The following is a 24,108-nucleotide window of genomic DNA, read 5'->3' on the forward strand; positions in this document are numbered from 1 at the left end:
GTTATTGAATGAATGCAGTCTCAGAAATTCTGTGAAAGAAATGGTTTTGCAAATGACAAGGAGAGAGATTTTATTCTTGAAGGTTTATGTGACTTCTGTTGGGATTTTTGGTAGTTTGTTTTTTACACTTTCTTCAAGATTAGTCTGTAACAGTCCACTGAATTTTTCATGTCTCCCCCCTCTTTGTAAAACAAAGTCATGATTCCCAGCTGGAAGTATTCCCTAACTAATCTCTTGTGGTAGCAGGGACGTGTGCTCTTGCCTGGTTGTTCCCTGCTGTGTCCCACTCCAGTTGTGCTGGTGACTGCTGCTGTGGAGAGCAGATGCAGTGAGTCAGGAGGAAGCGTTTTGTGGTTTGCAGTGCTTGGTGTTGGTGGCTTAGCTGTTCCAGGCTCCTATCTAAACTTGCTTCTTCTGCCTGGCGTTAGCTCCCTGTGTTTTATAACTGAAGGGTTTCTTTGCAGAGATGTGTTGAAGAAGACAGAGACTGCTGCCATTTCTGGCAACAGTAGATGCCAGACTTGACTGATCTTGTGGGAGTGTTGCATGCTGCATGTGGGTAAAAGTCAGCTACACAACAGGAGGGCTTGCAGCAGAGCAGTGATATGTGCTAGCTGTTGGACCATGGTTAATTCCTTATAAACCTGAAATTGCAGTATGATTAAATATAACTTTAATTCATCAAGTGAACAGAAAAATTTGCGAATTTCCACTATTCAGCATTGGCGTAAAGGAAATGTTTTGCCTTTAGCTCTTGCTTGAGCATGTCCAAAGTCATCCCTAGGCATAGTTGAACAGAGCTCCAGGGATTTGACTGCAGCTTGATAGTCTCTGAGAACATGGGAAAATCTTGCATGACAGGAGAATCCACTGCAATGCTAAAGAATTTCAGATCTGCCCAGGCTGCTCAATTCATAGCAAAATAATTACGTAGTGACATAAACTGGAAGATTACCTCATGCCCTGGAGCCTCTTTTATGATTCTCACTGGCTGGGAATTAGACAGTGCTCTGGGCTTTGTTACAGGGAGGCTGTGGCTCCCTAGCACTGTCTCTGAAGGTAAATCCTGAGTTGCACAAATGCAACTGTGATATAAATCTCCCTCCTCCCCAAGTCTTTCCCCATCTGCATTACATTTTTACCTAGCTCAGACCTGATGTTAGATCTCCCAGGCTTGGGAACAGGAAAGAAACCCTGCCATAAGATTTCTGGTTTTTTGCATGCCAGTTGTTCTCAAAACAGGTGGAGGCAAGCAGGCACTGCCCTGATGAGAACGCTTTGAAGTGCCTGCCCTGCTAAGGTTGCTTTGCAAGCTGGTGGGTGCTGCACAGGACTGCCGCAGCGGTTCCCTTCGTCACTCTGCCCTTGCGGTGTGTGGGTACCAGTGTGTTTGCACAGGAGGGGTAAAGATGGAAATAGAAACCCCATGGTGTGGGCTGTGGTAAAAAATCAGATTTGTGTCTCCCAGGGTCAAGTCACTCCTTTTGCCATTGCTGTAATTAGTTGTGTGGATTAGATTAAGGGTAGCGTAGCAGAACAGCCCTGTGCATATCCACTCAGACACACGTGGTAAATGGTTTCTATTCCTTGTTCATAACCAATTATCAGCAGTGACAAAGATTTTTTTTTCCTCTGGTATTATGGGTTGTGGTTGTACAGATCCCAGCTTTAGCACAGCCTTATTTCAGAGAAGGAAAGAAACAAGAGAAGGGTTGGGATTTTAGTGTATAACTGAGAGAAATTTCAGGAGGTAACTTTGTACCATCTCTGTTGCCATTTACAATGCATCTTCCTCCCTTTACAATGAAATATAATGCCCTAAGAAAAATTTTTCCTACTTGGCAGTAACTTACTCTGTCCTGAGGAAGACAAAAGTTTCTTCTAGCTACAATTGTATCTCTTAGTGCAATTGTTTGAGCATGGGGTTGTTTGGGTAGATGTTGGGAATAAATGTATCAGTGCATCTAGAGGTGTTTACATTGCCTGTGGATCAGGTACTCTGCAAGACTTCATAATGCTTCTCTGTGTGCCAAGTGTGAGGGCTCCCTGCCACTGTGAATTGGGGCAGTTTGTCCTCTACACTGGCTACTGAGAAAAGTATTTTGCCAGACACTGCTGTGTGGAAAACCTCAAACGCCAGTGAGGTTGCTCAGAGTTAATGACTGCATGAGATGCTTCTCAAGTGAAGAGAGAGACGATATGAAAAAAAATACAGGTTTAACAGCAACATAAACATGTTGTGGAAAGAACTGTGTTCCTTAGGCCCAGTATTGCCCATGCCTGTTAAGGTTTTGAGTACCAGAATGAAGTACTGGAGTGTGCTACCCACAGACTTAATCTGTGGGATGTGAGTCATTTGGTTTAACCCAGTTTATAATTTGGATGATGGTACATACTGGATAGCATTTTTCCTTTCGTGCTCTGGAAGCAGTCAGGACAACCTGTATGCAGTTCACTGAGATTCCTTCTGTTTGCCATTGTCAAAGGAAATAATTCATTGACTTCTAAAACTAACATTTATTGAAGTTCAGAGGTCGAGTAATTGCTTTATCTTGGAAGCAATGCCTTTAGGTCCAGAATCAAGGAGGACATTAATAAATAAATAAATAGATTTTTTTTTCCTTACTCTATGAAACAGCTCAGTAAAAGATAGGTATAAACCTGTGACTTTTTAGGAGATACAAAAAGGTCTAACTGAATAGGATCAGCAGAAGCAAATATGTGTCAGCAGTGTGCCTTGGCAGCCAAGAGGGGGAACCACGTACTTGAAGGTGCATCAAGCACAGCATCACCAGCCAGTCAAGAGAGGTGATTATCCCATGGCATTCAGCCTTGGTGCTGCCTCACCTTGAGTACTCTGTGTGCTTCTGGGCCCCCCAGCTTTAGGAGGTCCTTCAGTGCGTCTAGAGGAGGGCAACAAAACTGGCAACAGGGCTCAAAGACGTGTCCTGTGAGGAGCAGCTAAAGGCTTTGGTTCCTCTAGTCTGGCTGAGGGGCACTCCCGTTGCTATCTACAGCTTTCTGAGGAGGCCAAGTGGAGACAGAGGTGGGATCTCTTCTGCCTGGTATCCAGTGGTACGAGGTGTGAGAGCTGCAGCAGCAGCGCTTCAGACAGGACATTAGGAAGTATTTCTTTACTGGGAGGGTGGTCCACCACTGGAACAGGTTCCCTAGAGATGCAATTGACATCTGAAACATGTCAGTGTTTAAGAGGATTTTGTACAATGCCATTAATAACATGCTTTAACTTTTGGTGAGCCCTGAAGTCATCAGATCCCTTCCAACTGGAATGTTCTGTTCTATTCTGTTCTGTTCTATAATTCATGATGTAATTAAGATAAGAGCTGTGACACTAATGGCTTCATGATATAATGATATCCAGGAGTTTTACAGGACATTTATTTGGATTCTAAAAATATTTGAAGCCACATTATTTGAAATAGTTAAAGCAATAAGTTATATTAACCCAAATATATTGATATGTTAGTTGTTTTTTCCCATGGTGACATAATTCCGTGAGGTTAATTCTGGGTTCTCCTTTCCTTAAGAGTGATAAATCCTGTGCGTGGTTTCAAAAATTTTAGTCTTTATCTGGGCTGCAGAATGCATGGAAAATAATAACTTGGGTGGCATAGAGGGTTGAATGGATTGTAAGTGTTTCAGTCTCTGTGGATGTAAAGAAAAGCGTTCAAGCTGAGAACATGGACAACAGCCCCCACCAAACAGAGAAGTCATGTTGCTGTCAGTTGGTGTTGATACTTTTGCAGCACTGCAAAAGATACCGCACATCTTCCATCAACCATGTAAGGGGAGCAGCACTGCTGTAATATTGATGTTTTGGTAAGTGTGTGGTAGTTAATCTCACAGATTTCTGACTGTGTGATATTTTTTCCTTTTTGTTCAGGTACCTTTGGGACTCTTGTTCTTCCAGTAGTAAGTATTTTTTTCCTTCCCTCCTTCCTTAGAAAATGTTGACTGCCTTTAACTTACCACTCATTGGTGTTGACGGTATATTTTGCATGTGATCCCAGTTGTTTTCAGTGTCAGATGAGTGCATTTACTGGCCAATAAATCAAGGGTTTTTCAGATCAAATGCTCTGCAGCTTGTTAGAAGTAATTACAGGACTTGGGAGCTGGTTTCCAGCATCAAGACAAACTATCATAGAACTTGAACACAGAAATTTGTTTTGTGGCTTTTTCTACTGGCTGATATCTACATCTGTATTTCAGACACACCATGAAGGCTAATTACAGCTGAAAAAATTGTGTAAAGCAACAATTGAGAAATACCAAAATAAAAATATATTTATATACAATCTTTCTAAGGGCTTGGAAATCCATACTCAGTGAATGTACATAAAAAACCCCCAAAAGGGTATCTTGAATCATGTGTTGCGTATGAATCCTGAATTTATGATCCTGGATATTCATCTTGAAAACCCAATCTAAAGAATTATGTATTTATATCAGGAAAAAAGTTTTACCAAAATCGTCCAGAAGTCTGAGTATCCCATAATCTGGTGGTTTTAAGTTCTGATCTCAAATAAACTGTCTCTGATTAAGTAATCTGGAAGTGTTTGATAGATGGATAATCAATGACAATGAGCAGCTCAGCATTATGAAGATTACTTGGTTGAAATGCATCTGTATGAACTATACATTAGCAAATGTAGAAAATTCTTTTCATTAAAAAAAAAAAAAGTTCCTTAATATAATCTGGTCTTAAATGGCCAGGTCTTAAAATGTTCAAGCACCTAAAACTAGGCAGGGTATTTTCCTCCCCCTCTCACTATCTGAAGAGATTAAAACTGACTCATTTTTTAACTGCAAGATTTTCTATTCATTTGTGTAGCCACAGTAGACTTAGATTTTGTCCAAAGTGTAATTTGCTGGTAGCAGAAGGTGGGTAATGAGTTTCTGGATTCAGCCTCATCTTTTCCAGAGGAAACAGTAGCTGCTTTGTCTGAGGTACTCGTGATGGTGGTTGGTGTAGTCAGAAGTACGTGAGATGGCCTTTTTCTCTCTTGTGTTAGGGCTGCCAAAATGGGGATAGTAATACCATTCATTTGGGATGTTTTGACTAAGATAAAATATTTTCACAGCAAGTTCCTACTACTTAATGTTAATGTCTCTTGCTCATATTTGGGTTGAGAAACAACCCTTTAGAGAAGGAGTTGGTGGGGCAGAGGTAGTCACTATTACTATAGAAATTGTGGAAATGTTGTATTACTGCAGTTTCTGGTGGCATAAATATGTGAAACAGAAGGTGGGTTATGTTGCACCTCAGCTGTCCTAATGCATTGCCATGGTAATGCAAACCTCATTGTCTCTGACCTTTACACCAAGAAAGGCAGTTATGTAACCATGTTTTGGGAAGGAAAGATCTTTTGAAATATAACAAGTATAAAAATCTAGGGAGAAACCTATGCTATCTATCGTTATTTGTGGCAGTAAAGGGATACAGGAAAATAGATAAAGTCTCTAAATCGCATTTATAGAAGATTTACATTTTTAAAGAAGTAGTTGAAGACAATACTTGCAGCAAAATAATCCTGTAAGCGTACAATTCACTGCAATGATGAAACAAAACAAGGTTATTTTCCCCCATTTTAATTTTGAATTATTATAATATGTCCTGGATTTCTTGTAGTGAATCCTATATGATTTTTAGGGATTACAGCTTCTTTAAGAAATAGTAATATTCATAAATGAATGTTTGAGGTAATAATAAGGTAGTATTTCACAGATGCAGTAGCTAAGGCTATTCCTCTTATTTAAGATATTGCAGAATACTTGGCATGGAATTTGGAGGGTGTTGAAATATGTGAATCATATGTTCTTGGCAATGTGTGTACAAAAACCTGCAGCTGGGGAAAATGCAAAATCCTTTTCAGTGTGGAACTTTGCATCTAAAATTTAATTCTATAAATCCAGATTCCAAAGGGGGGATCTCTTCTTCCCATGTCGTCATAGGTCTGCTTATTGGTGAAAAAGAGCCTTTTTTATTTTTCCCCCTTGATTTCTTTTCCTGGCTTGTTTCAAAAACAGAAAGTTAATACAGAGGGATGGAATTGTAGTTGATTCCTCTTTATAGGTAAACACACAGAGAAGGAAATGTATTCACTACAGATGTTTGCATCTACCTTATTTGTCACCCAGTGACATTTTCCCATGTTTGTGAATCCCTGTTGCCTCAGTGTGCACTGTTAAAATGAGCTTTGACAGCAGTACAGCCTTTCTTTATAGCACTTGGTAGGATACTTTTAAAGTGCTGTGCCTGCTGAGTTAACAGCTGTAATTTTCATTACACTGCAAGAGGAGCGCTTCAGTTCCATATGTTATGCAGAAAAATGCAAGCCTGTTTTTAGTTGTCTTAACTTCAGAAGCTTTACTCCAGATTTACAGTTTCAACTCCAAACAGAAGCATGTGACTCTTAAGCTTTTCAGCAGGGCTGCTTGTTGGAATGAGCTGTGTGCAGTGTTAGAGCCCTTCCCCTTCTCCAAAGAGACATTCTGGTGGTCCAGAAGCCAGCATCTGGGCTGGGGTGTCCCTGGGGTCAGTGGTTGTCTGTGAAGGCTCTGCTCAAGTAAAGCTCCAGTGTGCTGCAGCATCTCTGCTTTAAGCCTTTCAACCCCTGTGACTGGGATTCCCCCCAGCTAACTTTAGGAAATGAAGTGATGCATCTGAATTATGAGCTCTAGATTTCCTCTGTGCACTGGAAAGACACAGAGAGAGAAGAAATCTGTGAGTGATTACTCTGACCTTATGTGGTCTAAATTTTCTTGCCAGTGATATCTGTCTCTTCTGCCAGCACTGAAGGAGCCTTCAATGTCTGTCCAGAAAAAGTTAACCATATAAAATTTATGTTCCTTTATTTCTTAATATTTTTGGAAGAATAATTATTTTACATTCTAAATGAGTCACAGTACGTGCTGTAATTATTAATTATGAAAGTGAAATGAGACCAAATCAATGATGTTGCTATTGAAAAGCAGTACCTCACCTTATGAAAAAGAAATTCTGTATTTGATTTTTCTATTCCATAGGACATAAAGCTGAAGACTATAAAAAAACAAGTGCAAAGTTCTCCTACTGTCCTGCTCATCTTGCTTACATGTACCTTCTTCAGATATTTTATTTTTGGAAAATTTCATAGCAAAAAGTGATGAAGAAAAACATTAGCCCATTATATCAAACCAAAGAAATTTCTGAACGGCTTAAAAAAGACAGCACAATCTATGCATGTGTAAGGCTGTGAATTGTATATGAATGCATAGATACTTAAATTCTTGAAAACCTGATTACTACTTAAAATTAGATGGAAATGTGTTGTTGTACTTCTGATAAGACATTTTCTGGTAATTGTTGAAATAATACATTAAAGTAATGATTAAAACCCCCTTTCTCTTTTTGATAATCTATGTAAGTTGACAAGTTCAGGTATATATTAGTCCTGTATGTCAAATGTTTTTTAAATTATAGTGTCTTCAAAAATATTTTGAATACCTAACAGAGTGTCACTATTTCTTTTTAAGCTGCCTCTGAACAGTGTTTCTGGGAATTACGAATTACTGGTGGAGGGCCGTGCTGATGGCCAGCACGTCTTCTCTAACCGTACCAGCCTGATGTTCATGGCAAAGAGCACCTCCGTGTTCATCCAGACTGATAAATCCATGTATAAACCAGGACAAGATGTGCTCTTCCGGATTGTCACTATCTATCCTGATCTCAAACCTTACCAAGTGTATCTGAATATATATATCCGAGTAAGTGTCCACAGGAACACTGTTAGATGTTAGATTGTGTCACGTGTTCCAAATTTCTGACAAATACAGGTCATATGTATTGCTACCTAAATCTTGCTATCAAGGCCACTCACATTTAACGTGCAGCTTGACTTTTCTCCTAGGATCCTCGGAAGAAATTGATTCAGCAGTGGTTGATGGAGGAGGGTGATTTGGGTGTAGTTTCCAAAAAATTTCAGTTATCAATGAACCCTCCACTAGGAGACTGGTCCATAGAAGTGGAAGTGAACGTGAGTATTAACATTGCCAAATCACAGAGAGATTTATTTCTTCTGCTAGATGTGTATAAAATTGTGTTTATTTTGCTGAAACCAGTTATAAACATGGATCATGAGATGAGCAAATCCTTCCCTTGTGTCAAATATTGGGCAAGATACTATGCAAACCTCACAAGGTTTTCAATAATATATGGTTTTGTAGGGAGGGATACAAAAACCCACGTACATACTTTATCCTAAGGTCTGTGCTTTGATTCCGGAATAAAAATGGCATTAAAAAAGTGAGGAGTTGCAATATTAATATAAAAGAAAGATCTCATGGAGAAGAGTTTTTTCCTTTTTAAGTGAAATAGCCCTATGTTTATTTGCAAGCAAATACACAGATATTTGTTGTACCACGCTGTGCAGCCACTCAGTGTCTCAAGGGTTGAGGAACCAAGACTATTTATAGATCTTTGCCTAGTTCTAGGTGTGTTTCACAGCAACTCACAGTGACTGATGAGTTACTGAGGAAAAAATAGCTTTGTAAAATAGAAAGGATGACTAGTAATACAGGACGATTGCAAAACAAAACTGTGAGTCTGTGTTGCATGTTGCTATTGGTAGTAGCTCTCTCAGGCCAGTCCTTTAGGCTGTTACACTCCTCATACACCATGGAACATGTTTCAAAAATAGCTGGAGGTTTAGCTGTTCAAAACTCTGTGTGTCAGGGTTATTCAGCCTTCTTTTTAGTACCTATAATTTGGGAACTGCATTTCCTATTTGGCTTGCAGTGGCTGTTCAGAGACATTTAGCAAGTATAAACAGGATTGCTTAATGTTACATAATGGGGGAGATGATGGGTAGAGAGGAGAAAAGCTCACACGATCATGTATTGCTTCGGAGCAACATTTGCCAGTACCAGTTATATGTTTGATAGATTTCTATGGGCTTAGGCATATGAGGGTGGTGCTCAAGTGAATGTCAGGACTGGATTTTTCAAACACTTTGTCATGTGGGTGTGGAGTTGTTGCTGTTGTCTGTGATGGGAAAAATGTATGAAGTTGTTCCTGCGCTCCTCCCTGTGCTCTGCCACTCCTTCCCATCCCCTGCCTCTCAGTGGCCTCTCAGCCACACTGAAGCAGCTGTAGTCAGGCTGAGACTCAAAGTGCAGTGGGGAAGTGACCCAAACTGAAAAACATTTGTGTTTTTCTTGGCCTAGACCAGACCAGTTCACTGATCCAGCTGGGAAGCCATCCCCACTCACAGCTATTGTAGGTGCTCTTCAGCAGTTGGGGAAGTGTGGCTCAGACCTGGAGGCAAAGGCTGGTGGCAGTGGTGGGCTCCTTCAACAGCTCACATGCCAAGCAAAAAGTGTTTGTGAAGTGCTGCTTGGGCTTTCTGCAAAGGCTTGAATAATGCTGAAATTAGGAGATAATTGATGAAGGAATTGTGGCAGCTGTTTTCAGGATCTGAATGAGTGCCACTCCCTCCTGAAATAAAACCAAAAAGAAAAAAAAATTGAAAAGTTGAAAGAAAAATGCTTTGTAAATTCATCTGGGCTAATGAAACAGCTGGGAGACAACTGAAGTGAAACCTTAGTAGAGTGTAGTTGATTGTATTCTAAATTTTAGCCATGCTACAGAAGGTTAATGATCTTGGAAAATATATGTCAGAGTGAGAATGTCTCTCAAGTCATGAATAACACGGAGAAAGTAAACAGAGAACGTTTTGTTCCTGTCTGTTTCAACATATAGCTAAAGGGCATCAGGTAGGGGAGGTAAGAGTGATTTCAAAATGACTGAAACATCATAACTGAGCTGCAGAGCACAGCACTGGCAGTTATTGTGAATGCTGAAAATTTAGATGGGATCAAAAAGGGTCCAGACAAATTCTCAGTACACTCCATTGAGAATTGATAGATAAAAGGGCCTTAGGTGTCAGCTCAAGACATAGTGTCACTCCTGGCTGTCCTGGTTGATGCAGTTCCCTAGGTGTTCTCTATTCTTGCCTTTATGGAAGATGCATTCTAACAACATAGATTGCTGGAGTAGATGAATACAAAGGTAGCAAACTTGTGTTAAATGGAGATCAGGCTGAATTGTTCCTTTTAGCATTTAAACTCTTTGAATTGAAAATTAAGATAGGGGAGAAAAACAAGTGTATATTATACATAAGGAAAAAAAAAAGGTTTTATATCATGGTGTCCAATAAAAACGGCTATTCTTACAGTGCTTATCCTTTGGGAATAGAACAGCAACCCCAAGTCCCACACAGAAATTTTTATGTTTACTTTCAGGCTCTTTCAGATTCTTCCTGATAAGACAGGCCACTGAGAACTTCGATTTACTGCTAAGGAAGGCTTAGTATATGACTGGGATTTTTAACAGATATGTCTTCCTCTCCTTAACTAGTACTGCCAGCTCTGGCTCTGGATGGCATCCAGCCAGCTTATGGATCTGTTGAGGCTTTAGGAACATCTTCATATGGCAAACCCAGACTGATCTATGTATGACTTAGCAATCCTGGTGCCATGACCTGGGCTTTCTAGTTAAATAGCCAGCCTTTCTTTCTCAGTTTCCCTCTTGTCTTTAAAGAATTGTTAAGTGATTAAATAAAGTTTCCTTTCTTGTGATTACAGATCAGTTTCCAAGTGTACTGAGTCTTGATTTTTGGAAGTGCTTCCTCTGAATTCTGTTTTAAATCAGGTTTTGGCTGCTTGCTGCTGTTAAACATCCTGTAGTATTTTTAATAAAAGTTCAGGTGTTACCACAGCTGTTCCAGGAAAACTCAAGACAGAGTAATTACGGTCTGGTTTCCAAGTCTCTACCTTGTATTTTAGTTGGATATCTTATATTTCCTGTTGCTGAAAGACTTCTAGTTGCTGAGTTTTTGTAGCATGCACCTCCAACCAGAAGTTGTTCCTGGTTAAATGGCATTTTGTAATCTAATTTATGGAAGTTGTTATGGATAAATTTGTGATCAAATATTGAAGAGTAGTAATGTTTCAGGTGCAACAAGAGCTTTCCAGAATATTTTTAAGAGTATTACTTTTTTTTTAAAGCTTCAGCTATAAAGCAAACTTTCAGAATCAACTGGGAATGATTATATACTTTACATGTTGAATTTTTTAGCTTTTGAGGTTTAATATATGTTGCAGTGTAGCCACAGCGAATTCTGTCATGTTTTATGCTACATCAGTTATGGATTTCACATTTGCTGGGTTAAATTTAATGTTGTATATATAGTTGCTTAAAAAATGTGTCACACTTCTTCAAACTCAGACTGTACATAAAGCCTTTGGCATTGCCTGAGTATTCAGTAGTTTGCAAATGTACACAGATATTAAGAAAATAATAAATAGTGGTGACACTGGTGGGACCCTGACTAATTTCTGGAGACGGCGCTATTGAATTTGAACAGAATTTCATTTTGGTGTTTGTTTCCTGCATGTGAAAACAAAGCATGGAAGTAATCATGAAGTGCTTCTGTTAGTTCTGTCTAGACAGAAATCTGTTTTATTTAGCTGCACAGCCAAGGCAGAAGAGTGCTTCTGACAGGGCCTGTGAGACAATAAGGCAGCCCCAGGAATGCAGCCGGTGCCAGCACTGCGCTTTTTTCCAAGGCAAATCCCTAGACCACACCCAGAGTCTTTCCCTGCGCTCTAGCAGCAATGCATGTCAATGTCAGAAACAAATAAGAAAGTTGACCCAGACCAGGTTAATTTCAGGGACTTTCAGTTGCCGAAGAAGAAAAAAAAAATCTGTGGGGAATGGTTCCTGTGACCTCACTTTCATTGGATCAGACCCAGTGAATTAAAACAGGGCAGTTCATGACAGCAGAGCAGAATCTGGACTGTAGTTGTTAGGGATTCTTGGATGTCAGGATACACAGCATCTAAGGCTTCCCTGCAGAAAGGCTCATCCTCATCATCCCAGAGCACTTCTATGGATCCCTTTGCCACTGTTTTCTTACTCTGGGTGATTGGCATAGAATGCAGTAGGTGTTCTGTAGTTTAAGAAATGCTGATTTAGAGCAAAATGTTGTTAGTCTGGAAGGGTAAGTGTAGTTAAGAAGCAGGAGAAGGCATGGAAGACAAACCTGTACTAGGATGAAGCAGCTCTGGAAAAAATGGAACAGGCTTGGTGTTGTTTTCCTGTCTTAAAGAAAACCTCTAAAAATCTCTCTTGGGTTGTGCATATATAACTAACTGACTAACTGCTTGTCTCAAAAGCCACTGTTGCTGGAAACTGGTTTAACAACTTCCACTTCAGTATATTTGAACAATATGCCAGAGAGACAGCCTTGCCCGAATGAACTAAAATGATAGAGTGGTTGAAATGCTGTTACTTGTCCTACATCAGACCAGCTTGGCTAAAAAATGTGTCAGTGGAAAATCTGGCTTGGTATTCACATCATCAAGATGACCAAGTAGGGTCTTTGCCTTTCCCTGAACTATCAAGCACTGCTTGATTTCTGTCACAATGCTTGTCATTTTAGAGAAGATGCAGCCAGGAGTACTAGTCTCACTGTAATCTCTGTTTTCTACTACTTACACTTATCTTAGTTTTTAATTGTACTTTAAGCATTTTTATTTTTACTTCTAAGATAATGGGAAACAATATTTTATATTCAAGGGACGTGGTTTTTAACTGTGCTGTCTGGGGTAACATTTTGTTCAGGGTTTGCTTTTTGGCAAATAAATTAGATACTTAGTATTGGAAATAAAAGCTGTACAGGGAACAAGATGTGAGATGAATTCACTGCAGGACATTTCCCTAAGATACGTCTTCCTAAGACTACCTGATAGTAATCTGATTGTGGACTGATTTATGCATGTCCATGCTGTAGCATTTTGCCTTGCAAATATTACGATTTGCACAAATGTTGTGAAAATAGCTAAATCTGCATGTATATTTTCAAACCTAGGAATATAAATATGTCGGTTATTTTGGTGATCAGTGACTTAATCATCACATTAGCAGCAATCTGATTTTTACTTTGATAGGAGTATTTCGCTAGGAGGTGTGTAAATACAGGTATATAAAAGGTTTGGTCTGAGGTGCTTAACTTGCAAAGTTGTTGATCAGGTAACAAAAATTTATAATTGTTTCCATTTTAGGTCCTGGTCCTAGGGTTTTTACCATAGGAGTTCTCAGTTTATCCTCTCTTGCTACAGTCATTCCTATCTGATGCATCTGGATTCCTGACAACTGGTTATCCATATTCATTTTTTTTTTCCCTCCTGGAGGAAATGAGTGAAAAATTTAGAAAAATAGGAAAATAAAAGAGAACACAAGTAACAGCACATTATGTAGTTCCTTGATTTCTTTCCTTGATTTTAAGTAACAAATAGCTGAGACAAGAACATACAGCACAAGGGTATCTCTGCTGAAGTAAGTATAGCTGTGGACTGTAACAAAACTGCAGCCACCTTTTGAGTAAATGTAGAATCATAAGATTATACAAGTTATAGAAATAGTCTCATCCACTAGATAGACTCTGTAGGAGCTTCTTGTTTGTACAAGCTAATTTAAGATGTGCTAGCAAAGACGGTGCTGGTATGTCAGTCATGTTTTATCATGATGAGTGTGACTACTTATGCTAGGTAGTTTTATGCTAACTAGCTCAGGTATTCAATTTTTTTAGTAGAGAAACCAGACATACGTAGATAGATGTCTGCAAACTGGAAGCTGCACAAGCTGTTCGTGATAAATACTCAGAGTCTGCTTCACATTAACTTCTGTGTCCCTCTGTTCTGTAAATATGTACTGCTGGTCTCTACAGGAGCTGATAGTGATTGAGCTATGACTTAAAATCACACCATGTCATAAATTGTAGTTTAACTTGAATATGGGTGGGATTTGGCCAAGAAGGTATGTTAAATTTACTAATGTAACCACAATTGTATGTATTTTCTCATATGAATTTTTTTCAATAGGGTCAAGTTCATTATCAAAGATTTAAAGTGATGGAATATGGTAAGTGTTATTTAGTAGTGACCAAAATTAGTAGTGATTCTCCATTAATTTACACTGGCTTCCCTTGTCTGACATGAACATTTTAAATACTCACAGAAAGTTTAATTTCCAAACCTTTGACTTCTCTGAGGCTGACAAAAAATCAAATCTTATGAGCTGCCCTGTTTATCTTTGGTAGTGTTAATGCTCCCAAAATATCTGTATAGTATTTGGTTGTGAAGCTTGCTGATGTAAAGGCTAAATAAGCTAAATGTTCTATATTTCAGACTCAGAAGCTTATATGTGGGCTGTTCTTATGATGCTTTTTTCTCTTTTCAACAAAAACTCATAGTCGGGCAGTTGGCTTAAAAATGCATCATACCTTTAATTAGGAAACTTAGGAACTAGTAGTCTTTATGAAATTAGGTGTTCTACCCTTGTTACTTAAAAAAAGAAATTTTCCTTCTGTGAATTTAATGCTTCTTGTATTTTTTTTAATAGTTTTACCAAAATTTGATGTCATGATAACAACTCCCTTATACTACTCTTTGAGAGATGAAGATGTAACTGGTGTTGTCTCTGCAAAGTAAGTAAATCACTGATACTGTTGTCACCCTCACTCTTAAGAGACTTATTGTGGTTCTCTAAGTGTCAAAGTAAAAAATAGAATGCTAATGAAGCCCCATCTATTCAAAATATGTTGGCTAGTATCTGTTTCTAGTTACTGGATTTTGTTGTAACAAGATTCTGTAGATTTTCAGACTTCTAGTAAGTTCTTTTGGTCTGGTAAATGTTGTTCCAGACTATAGCTATACATTTTCAGCTACCTTATTTGAAAATTTCTTATGTTTCTTGCTTGTAATATGTATTTTGATGCCTTTTTTTTTGTTCTTATGGTAGTTATGTTCTTTTATGGTACTCTCCACTTTGCCATGTTAAGATCTGTAGGTACAGTAGCTGTATTTTATTAGACAACTTGGAAAATTAAGCAAACTTTTATGAACATCCTCCTTATTCCAATAAATCAGCACCGCAGATTTCAAGCGTAGGTTTCTCATATCAAAATACCTATAGCCATAAATAGGTAAAGAATTAAAAGCTCTTGAGAAAGTCAGAAGAGGCTTCAGTGTAGACTACTGTGTAAATAATATTTTATTTTTCAGCTGAGCAAATATCTAGACAAAAAATTACTACACATTAATTTCAGAAATTAATTTTATTTTTGGAGATGAAAGCCAGATAGAGCTACCTGATAGATCCATCCAAGAAGACCTAAATAAAGGGTCTTTTGTGGGTTATCTAATGACTTAAAATACCTTCTGAAGAAGCACTCAGTTTACAAGTGAAATGCAGAAATCGTTGTTTAGCAGGCTATTTAAATTAAATGTTTGGACTTTGAGAAAACATTTCTTTCTATAGAGCCCATGCAACCTGATATTACAAACTATCAGTGCCCTGAGCAACCTGATCTAGTGGGTGGCATCCCTGTACATGGCAAGGGGGTTAGAACTATATGACCCTTAAGATCCCTTCCATCTCAAACCATTCTATGATTCTGTGAATCTCCTAAGGGGCAATTTAAAAAAGTTTTCCTCACTTTTTTTCCCCCATTCTACTTTGATTTTGGAATTCATTATATGCCAGCTAATACTTGATTTCTTAGGTTGTTTTGGTCTTCCCCAGGACACTTGTCCCTTTCATTTGGTATACTCATAAGGTGTTTGAAAGTGTACCTGTTTGCTGCAAGAAATTCATACTTAGATGCCAGTGAAGCATCTGAGGTTGAATCCCCCCAGTGACAGTGTTTTACTGATACATCGTAATTATTTGTAGAAAATGATTTGATTCCTGATGACTGTTTTTTAGAGACATAATGCCTCTTTATACAACTTGTAGAGGTCATAAAGCCCATTTTCTTTTCTGGATTGTTATTAGATCAAGTTAAGTACAGGGATGCTGCCCAATGGCAGTATAATTTCAAGGTTAATGGCATCTTATTATAGTAATTAATAATAAGGTCTGCTTAGACTGAGTTTGAATGCCAGACAGTGTTATCAGAGTTGTTCCTGTAACTATGCTGTTTGATTTTTCTTTCTTTCTGCTTTTCAGCTTTGATATTACTTAGGTGGCTGCATAGTGACTTAAAGTACTTTAAAGTTACCATACCTGCATGTATTACTGCTGAGGACTAGAATGATTTTAGGTGTCCTGTCTGTCCTCATGTCATTCCTCCCCTCCTTCGCTTCTCTGTTTCAATGTGATAATGTTGAGGTTTCTTTTAAGTATAACTTGGAAACATTTATACAAAATTTTATTTTATTGCTGATCAGTGACTGCAGGTTGCTACTGTCATACTAAGAAGGGAGTGTGTTACACTTTGCAGATTTACCACAGCTGGACATTGTTTGCAATGATTTCTTTAGACTGTGATTACTAAATAAATAGTAATAATTATTATATTAAAACTACAATATCTGGAGATATCTCCTTTTGTGTTAGCAGTATTTGGTAAGCAAATTACTTACACTTCCCACATCCCATTTTAACTCTACTGCACATTAGTTATGATGCTACATCAGTGTTCTGTTCAATAACTTGCTTTTAGCTTCGTATAGTTAACTTTTGTACGTCATACAGCCCATGATAATTTTAATAGGTTTGTAAAGCTTGTGTAGTGGAAAGAGCAGTACTGTGTATCTTCTCCAGATTTTGGGCTTCCAGATTTAGTGTTTCTAAACTGGTTTCAGTATGGCGAACTCCATATTTCAAAGTAGAAATGTGTTCTGCCCATGTCTGAGGCCAGAGAATAAGATTTTAATATGATCTTTTGCCTTGAGAGCTCTTCAGGAGCCCATGTCCTGGAGGGTGGTGTGTTGTTTGACTTTGCCTGATGTGTTTCAGGTACACATATGGAAAGCCAGTAAAGGGAACTGTAACAATCACTTGCCTTTCTGTTTCTTACTGGACAAACAAGAGAAATATAACAACAACAATGGAGGTGAGTCATCTCTTAGTATTTTCTTTAAGTCTGTGTCCTGTTGTGGGTTAAATGATGCTTGGAATCATTCCTGAATGCCAAGTTCAGCTGGAGAGTGTTAAACTCTCTTTAATTTCCAGCCTAAAGCATCTACATTCAGACTGTGTGTTGGGAATGATACTTGGCAGCTGTGCTCCTTTTACTTGTGCCTGGAGGTTATTTTGGAGTGTACCAAATTACCCAGGTAGAAAAATTTTCTAGAAGCTGCATAGGTGCTGGAGGACCCGTGCTCAGGAATGCTCCCTGGCCCTATGTCTGCCCCTGCATACTGAGCTCTGTGTCACAAGGCTGGAGGAGAGCACTCCAGTTGTCTAGGTGGAGCTCTAGCATGATAGAAACCAAAGCATTTTGCCTACTAATTGCCAGCAATTACATTTGAGCTGCTGCACTAATTGTAACCTGAAGCATGAAATTTAGAAAGACACAAAGTTTCAATCTGAAGAGGTGATTGAAAACTTCTTAAAAGAGGTGATAGATTTGTTGCGCTCTTGTTGCAAAACAGAACATTTTACTTTTAAGATGTGGACTGTTAAAAAAGGTTAAATTTTTGCTACATGAAGTGACTGTAATTTTCTGTTTGCTCGCTTCAGCCACTGTCTGACTTCAGTGTCTTCAGCAGCACTTAGTCTACAGAAACTCTGAGCTCAGATGCTGAATAGGGTATACCCCTCTCCTCAGGCAGGAACTTGTTCATTGTATTTGTCTGTAAAGCTTAGGTCCCACTGTTCTAGCCATGCAGAAGTGGATAATTCTAGAAATTAGGAAAAAAAAGTAACTTTTTCCATAAAGCATTCTTGCCTCTAAAAAAGTAGTGAACTTCTACTGGATTTAATAAAAATGGTTGCTGACAACAAAAAAATAAAGGGTCAGTGTTCATAATTTTCTGTTGTTTGCACTGCAAAACTTGTATGTGGAGAGAATTAGTGGACTTAACCAGAAATAAGCTATAGTAGACAGAAAGGTGTCCTTGGCTTTTCTGACTCAAGAGTTATTTTTTCCTACCTTGCAGATAAATGGGTCTGTGAATGTAACCTGTAACAAGCTGATGTTGCAGAACTTGAATGCCGAGCAGTTGTGGCACCAAGCTGACAGCGATTTCACGGAGCCAATAGAAATGATCGCGGTGGTGACTGAGTCACTCACAGGTGTGTGGCTGTGGGAGCTCTTCTGACAGAAATCCAGAGTGCCTTACTGCTGTGTGGAATAGGTTGGAGCTCTGAAAACATATAATGTACTGATGTCAGCACATCCACATTCAAATATATTATCTGAATGTTGCTTGCCTGGAAACTTAATAGTTTAACCAGCTGTTAACTCAGTACTGTGCTAAATGATTTATTAAATAACCAAGAAACACATTCTGATAGGAGCTTAACGTCAGTGACTGATCATTTTTGGTGAGAAGAGCAGTCATAAAGAATTGCTAGCATTAGCCTGAATTTCACAAACTTGACTTTAATCATAAATTTACCTGATGTTGTGTATTTGTAAGCCACATTATTAGAAAGAGTTCCCTGGTCCTAGCTTATCCACAGTCTAGCCTCTTCTAGGTGGACTGATTTGCAAACTGAGGGTTTTTTGTGAGTTCATATTCCACTGTACCTTCCACATTAGAAAAAAAAAAAAAATCATGTGTACAAAATGTATGCATGTACCAGAAACTCGGTTTCATTACAGACTTCCTGTAGAAACCCCAGCAAGGTGAAGCTGGCTGATTAGGGATTTAATGAATTTCTTCCTTGTGTCCTTCAGACACAGTCTGTGTGAGTGGAGCCCTGTGTGGTATATCTTATATTGCATTGTGGCAGGCAGTACCTGTGTATATTCCACCTTTATGCTGATGCTCAGCTGGAAGGATGAAGAATGATAGGAGCGGAAATGGTGAAAAATGTGATAGAATTATTTCCAAGTCATGGGCAGTAAATTGTATCACTGCTAAAGTAATACATGTGTTAAATGCATGTTGTCTAAACACCTACAATTATTCAACAGGAATCTCCCAAAATTCAAGTACCATCATATTTCCAAAGCAAAGTGACTATTTTATTGAATTTCTGGACTACACTAGAGTTATAAAGCCTTCTCTGAACTTCATAGCTACTGTAAGTTGTTTTGTCTGATTATCATCTGTGGATAAACAAATATGACTTCTCTATGTTTAGACAGCGGAGTTTGCCCTGCATTTTTAAGTGTAGTTTACAAATTTCTTTTCAAATTCTCTCTTTTTTTCACAATACATATCAGCAAATACTAAACTTGGAGGCATTTGCTCTAGAAAAGGGTAAAGTGGCAGGGAATGCTGTAATCCCGGTAGGATATATTTGTGTATAGTTTATCAGCATTCTTATGGAAGAGAAATCTTCCCTAGCTGTTATTTTTGACTGTGCTTTGAAACAACAAATTAGTTATTAACTTTCAAACCTCTTTATAGTATTTGTATATCTAAGTAACTATATATATGTATATGCACACATACACACATACAAATATATACTTTATATAGTGAATTTGTGTATTTAAACAGCTTTTACATAACTCAGTTAAAACTCATCAAACCACATAGCTTTCAAGTGAAAGTGTTGTTTCTGCCTTCTGTCTTTTTCATGCCATCTGCAGTCCACTCATAGAAATATTTTATGTTCTTCATTCTGTCCTTCATCTGCATTCAGTATTTCTACATTTTGCAGAGGTTGCATATTGTATCACTGCATTTTGCTTGAAAAGGGGAGTTAACTTTACAATTCTTGAGCCTTTACTGTATAGAAATGTGACCTAAACAGCAGTGATTTAGGCTGAATATACTCTTCCAGAGTGGATTGGCTCAAGATGTAGCTGTATGCTAGCCTGATCATTTGGGCTTTTGGTTTTTGTGCTTTCCATTTTCTTTGCCAGCATCCCAGTTTGAATCCACCTGTTTTTTAGTCCTCTTCCAAAGATGAACTGAGTGAGAGATAGCTGAAGCATTTGTCCATTCTTGCAGCTGGCAGACAGGAAGGTTTCAGTTGTGCTGCCAAAGAAGTGAGAATGAACAGTGCTGCTGTTGCTAAAAAGTGGAGATCTTACATGAAGAGCATATACTCTTCAGAGAGAGAGCAGGGAAATAGTGGCTGAGGAGGACTGGTAATGCAGTGACATCTATGGGCTGAAAAAGGAAATACTAGTTCAATGCATTTAAATATAAAAGTTCATTTTTTTTGTAGTGTATAATGCAGAATAAGAATGATTTTACTGGATGAAAATCTGCTTGAATGTGGGCATGAAGGTTTTAAGGTGTAGTGCTGATTGATGTATGATGGAGTGAAGAAGCACACTGTCAGTTTTGGGCCTGGTTTCAGTCTTCAACTCATTTGGTGAATTCGTAAAAACATCTGACTCAGCACTATCTCTGCTCATCTGACTAATTTTCCTACCGTATGTAAATGTTAGATTTCCCTTTCTTGTGATGGTGAAATGCAAGTGATAAAATTAGGTATTCAGACTGTAGGTAGGATATGTATAATTTACTTGAGACACAAACATTTTCAAGTAGAAGAGTAATTGGGAGAGCTGAAATGCAACGTCTCCTTTCAGGTCCATTTATTTTGCTTTTACTCTTTTTTTATTCCCTGGAGTTATGAATAATTTTGTTCTTGCCTGATTTGCCTACTTGCAGTGCTTACTAGGGAACAGAAATAAAGCTATCAAATTGTGAGAAATCTAAGGATGCATTATTTTTTTTAATGTGATGTGAGTGCAAATACATTGTTACATGCTATGTTTAGCTTTACCCTGTTTGGTGGGTTTGATAAGTGTTTTCTTTCTTTTTGTTTAGCTAAAGGTGTCGCGTTCTGATAGCAACCAGCTGACAGCTGAAGAGAGGCAGAATCTTGTAACAATCACTGCACAAGAGTCAGACCTGCTTTTCCATCACTCTTCACTTTCTCACCTGGAAAATGAGGCAACAGAGGAGAGAAATCTGACAGTCCATATCCTGAACTACACAGTTCCAGCAAATGGAGTAATTGATGTTGAATTTCCAATCCTGTCTGATACCAAAACTCTGAGAGTTCAGGTACTGCTTTGTAGCATGTTGCTTTGGAGTGTTGACACGCTAAATTGCCTGGGCTGGGATCAGTGATATGCTGTCCTGCTATCTGCAGCAGCTGACCTGTCACCTATTGATATTTTTGTTACTTCATGTTACAGCTGTAAAGAAAGTTAGAGATCCTGTCAAATAATTGCATTTAATAATTGCACCATGATATCAAAGGAAATAACCCCAGATACCCAAAGCATAAAGTGGACTTTTGCTAAGGCTGCCATGCTCTTGTAAGCTGTACCACATAAATGAACACCACAGATTTTGCTGTTTTGTTAAGAGGTTTTTTTTGCAGGCAGAGTTCCTCAGCAGTAAGACTGACATAGGTGTTTATGACGTGTTCAGCTCCCCCAGTCAGACTTACCTCCAGGTTAAAACAAAGAGCCAGGATATAAAGGTACAGTCTGAGACAAAACTTACCTCGATTAAAGTCTAGTTACTTATGGTTTTTCCATACTCATCCATATGAACTGTGTGCTTTTCCTAGGCTGGGAAGCCTTTTGAGCTGAACATTGCAAGCAACAAGCCAGTGAGAGAGTATCACTATCTGGTAAGTTACAGGCTTTGCATATGGGGACAATCCAAGGTGACCTTTACCAACTTGACAAATACTCCAGTGAGTGGAATGTGATTAAACATTTGAGACCTGGCATTTTTTAATTGTGCTTTGGGGAAGAGAAGGCCCAAAACCTTCCTTTCCACTAGGAAGGTCCCTTTTGAAAGAGGACTCTATTATTCTACCTTAGGAGGAATGCCCCTGGCACTGTAAGGAAGTTCTTCTCTGACCTGGGTGTTGGGTTATCTCTGCTTGCAGATGTGAGACAAGGCACAACTGTGAGAGCAATACTGTTCCTGACTGTGCAGAGCATCTGCAATGGGAGAAGGGACAAGGATGTCCCAGGAGCAGTCCAAACTGTGGCTTTGTCAGCAGGTCCTGCAGATGCAGATGGAAGCAGGGGCCCAGTGGATTCTGTCTGCAGATTCAGGAGTGTCAGGCTCAGCCTGTGGGTGCAGGGGGAAAAGAGCTGCCTGCTGAGGAAACAGATGGTTGAGTGGACAGAGGGGCATTGTTAACAAGGAAGATTCATACGAAGCATTTTAAAATAAATGTCTTGGGTAGTGGCTTAATTGCTCAGCTGCTCTACTGTATCTTGAAGGATCAGAAACATTTATTATATATACTATGGTAAATTTCCCATCCTTTAACACATGCCTGTCTTTTTCACAGTCTGCATCTTAGTGACCATGGTAGCTAGGATTCTTTTTCTTTCACGGACTTTAACAGTAAACTGACTTAGGAAAACCATGTAAAATTTGGGCATTCATATGTATTTTCTAAAATAGAAACACTCTCTAGAAGGTTTAAAATAAATCAGGTCTGTGCAAGCAAAGGCAGGGAACTAACTGCCCTTCATCTCTCTGTCTTCATTAGTAAGTGTATGATCCAGTAGGAAAAAAATTTAGAGTGAAACGATTGAAATCCATGTATTAGGAGTAGCTTCAGACTAGCTCTAATCTGATCTGTTAAAATGAATGTCTACTTTTAACTGGAGCACATTACTGAACTCTAGTTCATACTCTCCGTGAGGCAAACCAGGTGTTCTAAGTAGGGGTGTTCTGGAGGTTTGCTTTTAAAACTATGTGCCTGATCCAAACTCAAATGCTGTTACACGTGATAATCCACATGTTACACATGATAACCCTCATGAGCCAACCCTATTACTGTTGTATATTTATGTTCTGATATCATATGTGTGCACTTGGTGTAGTTCTTTACTTGTCCATAGTGATACAGCAATTAAAACATGGGAAAAAATATATTATTTAAATATTACATCAGATACCATGCCCATTTTCAGAGAACTGGCCTACCAGTTAGTGGAAAAAATAATAAATCACAGCTATGTGTCTCTTCTTTAGCAGCTACTTGTAGAACCAATTGCTGATGACATATTGAGGGCACCAACAATTTGAGTGTTTAATTTTTTTTCTCTCTTTCAGGTATTATCTAAAGAACAAATTATGGCTTTTGGCACAAAGTCTACAAAAACATTCACTTTAACAGCAGAAAATTCCTGGGCTCCTTTGATATCTATACTTGTATTCTATGTAGATGAGCTTGGAGTGGTTGTAAATGATGCCCTCACTGTCCCCATCCAGCCTGCTTTGGATGACAAGGTAATTGTATTGAACTTGAATCTGAGACCATGATTTTGTCTGGGTGTTGTGTGGTAGCTTAAAAAAATTTTCTTTTAGATCATAGGATTGTAAATGTAAAAACTTTTCATTGAGGATCTAACCTGAAGTTTGTGCAAGTCTTTAGAAAGACTTTTGATGATACCAGTGCAATTGGGGTCCAGTTTTTGCATATTCGAAAGTCCTTTCTACTGGTGCTGTGTTTTCCACGTAAGCAGATGCACATCATCTCCTCATGTTTTTGGTGGTTTGGTCAATTACTGAGCCAAAGGTTACTCTGGCCAATATGGTGACAAGGTATCATATGGGTATTAACTTCTACATAATTGCAGAAGTTTATAAAGACCTTGTTCTCGCCAGGTAGTGGTCACATTGTGACCAGTGTTTGTGGTTCATGTGAATATCCATACTTTAACTCAAAAAAGTTTGAAGAAGAGTGGGGAAATGCCTATTGCATCACTGAATTGATTTTTCCAGCTTGCTTACCAGGATGAGATTTGGTCCTTTGTGCAAATAAAGGCCTCCCTATAACATTTCGTAGGTGAGACCATCCAAAGGCTGGATGGGTTCAAATTCTTTCTCTGCTCTGGAGACTTCAACACCTACAACCAGAAATCAGTAGAGAGCCTGTTTGTCCTGCTGCATGAAAAATGTCTCAGTTTGCCTCATAAGTTATCCAAGTTACCAAAAGTCCTAGGAAAAAGACTCTCAGAGGTCTCCAGTGTCCAAAGGTTCTAGGAAAAGCAAATCCAGGGTCTTAATTATAGCCAAATAATCGAAAAAACCTATTTCCTGGGAGTTGTTAACAGCTGTAAATATCACTGTAGAATTTAA

At 38.6% G+C, this 24,108-nt stretch overlaps 1 protein-coding gene across 1 annotated transcript in view; it reads left to right on the forward strand.

The window, feature by feature from the left end:
- The window catches only part of CD109 (CD109 molecule), a 70,425-nt gene that overhangs the window by 10,861 nt on the left and 35,456 nt on the right, over positions 1-24,108 (forward strand). The window contains exons 3-14 of the mRNA XM_041477478.1: positions 3,905-3,933; positions 7,537-7,767; positions 7,911-8,036; positions 13,945-13,984; positions 14,465-14,549; positions 16,865-16,961; positions 18,010-18,145; positions 18,993-19,102; positions 20,812-21,051; positions 21,374-21,475; positions 21,566-21,628; positions 23,080-23,256. Coding sequence (XP_041333412.1) covers positions 3,905-3,933; positions 7,537-7,767; positions 7,911-8,036; positions 13,945-13,984; positions 14,465-14,549; positions 16,865-16,961; positions 18,010-18,145; positions 18,993-19,102; positions 20,812-21,051; positions 21,374-21,475; positions 21,566-21,628; positions 23,080-23,256 — 1,436 coding nt within the window. The remainder of the gene's footprint in view (positions 1-3,904; positions 3,934-7,536; positions 7,768-7,910; positions 8,037-13,944; positions 13,985-14,464; positions 14,550-16,864; positions 16,962-18,009; positions 18,146-18,992; positions 19,103-20,811; positions 21,052-21,373; positions 21,476-21,565; positions 21,629-23,079; positions 23,257-24,108) is intronic.

Source organism: Pyrgilauda ruficollis, unplaced genomic scaffold (genome assembly GCF_017590135.1).
Source record: "Pyrgilauda ruficollis isolate IOZ18807 unplaced genomic scaffold, ASM1759013v1 scaffold40, whole genome shotgun sequence".
NCBI classification, from domain to species: Eukaryota; Metazoa; Chordata; class Aves; order Passeriformes; family Passeridae; genus Pyrgilauda; species Pyrgilauda ruficollis.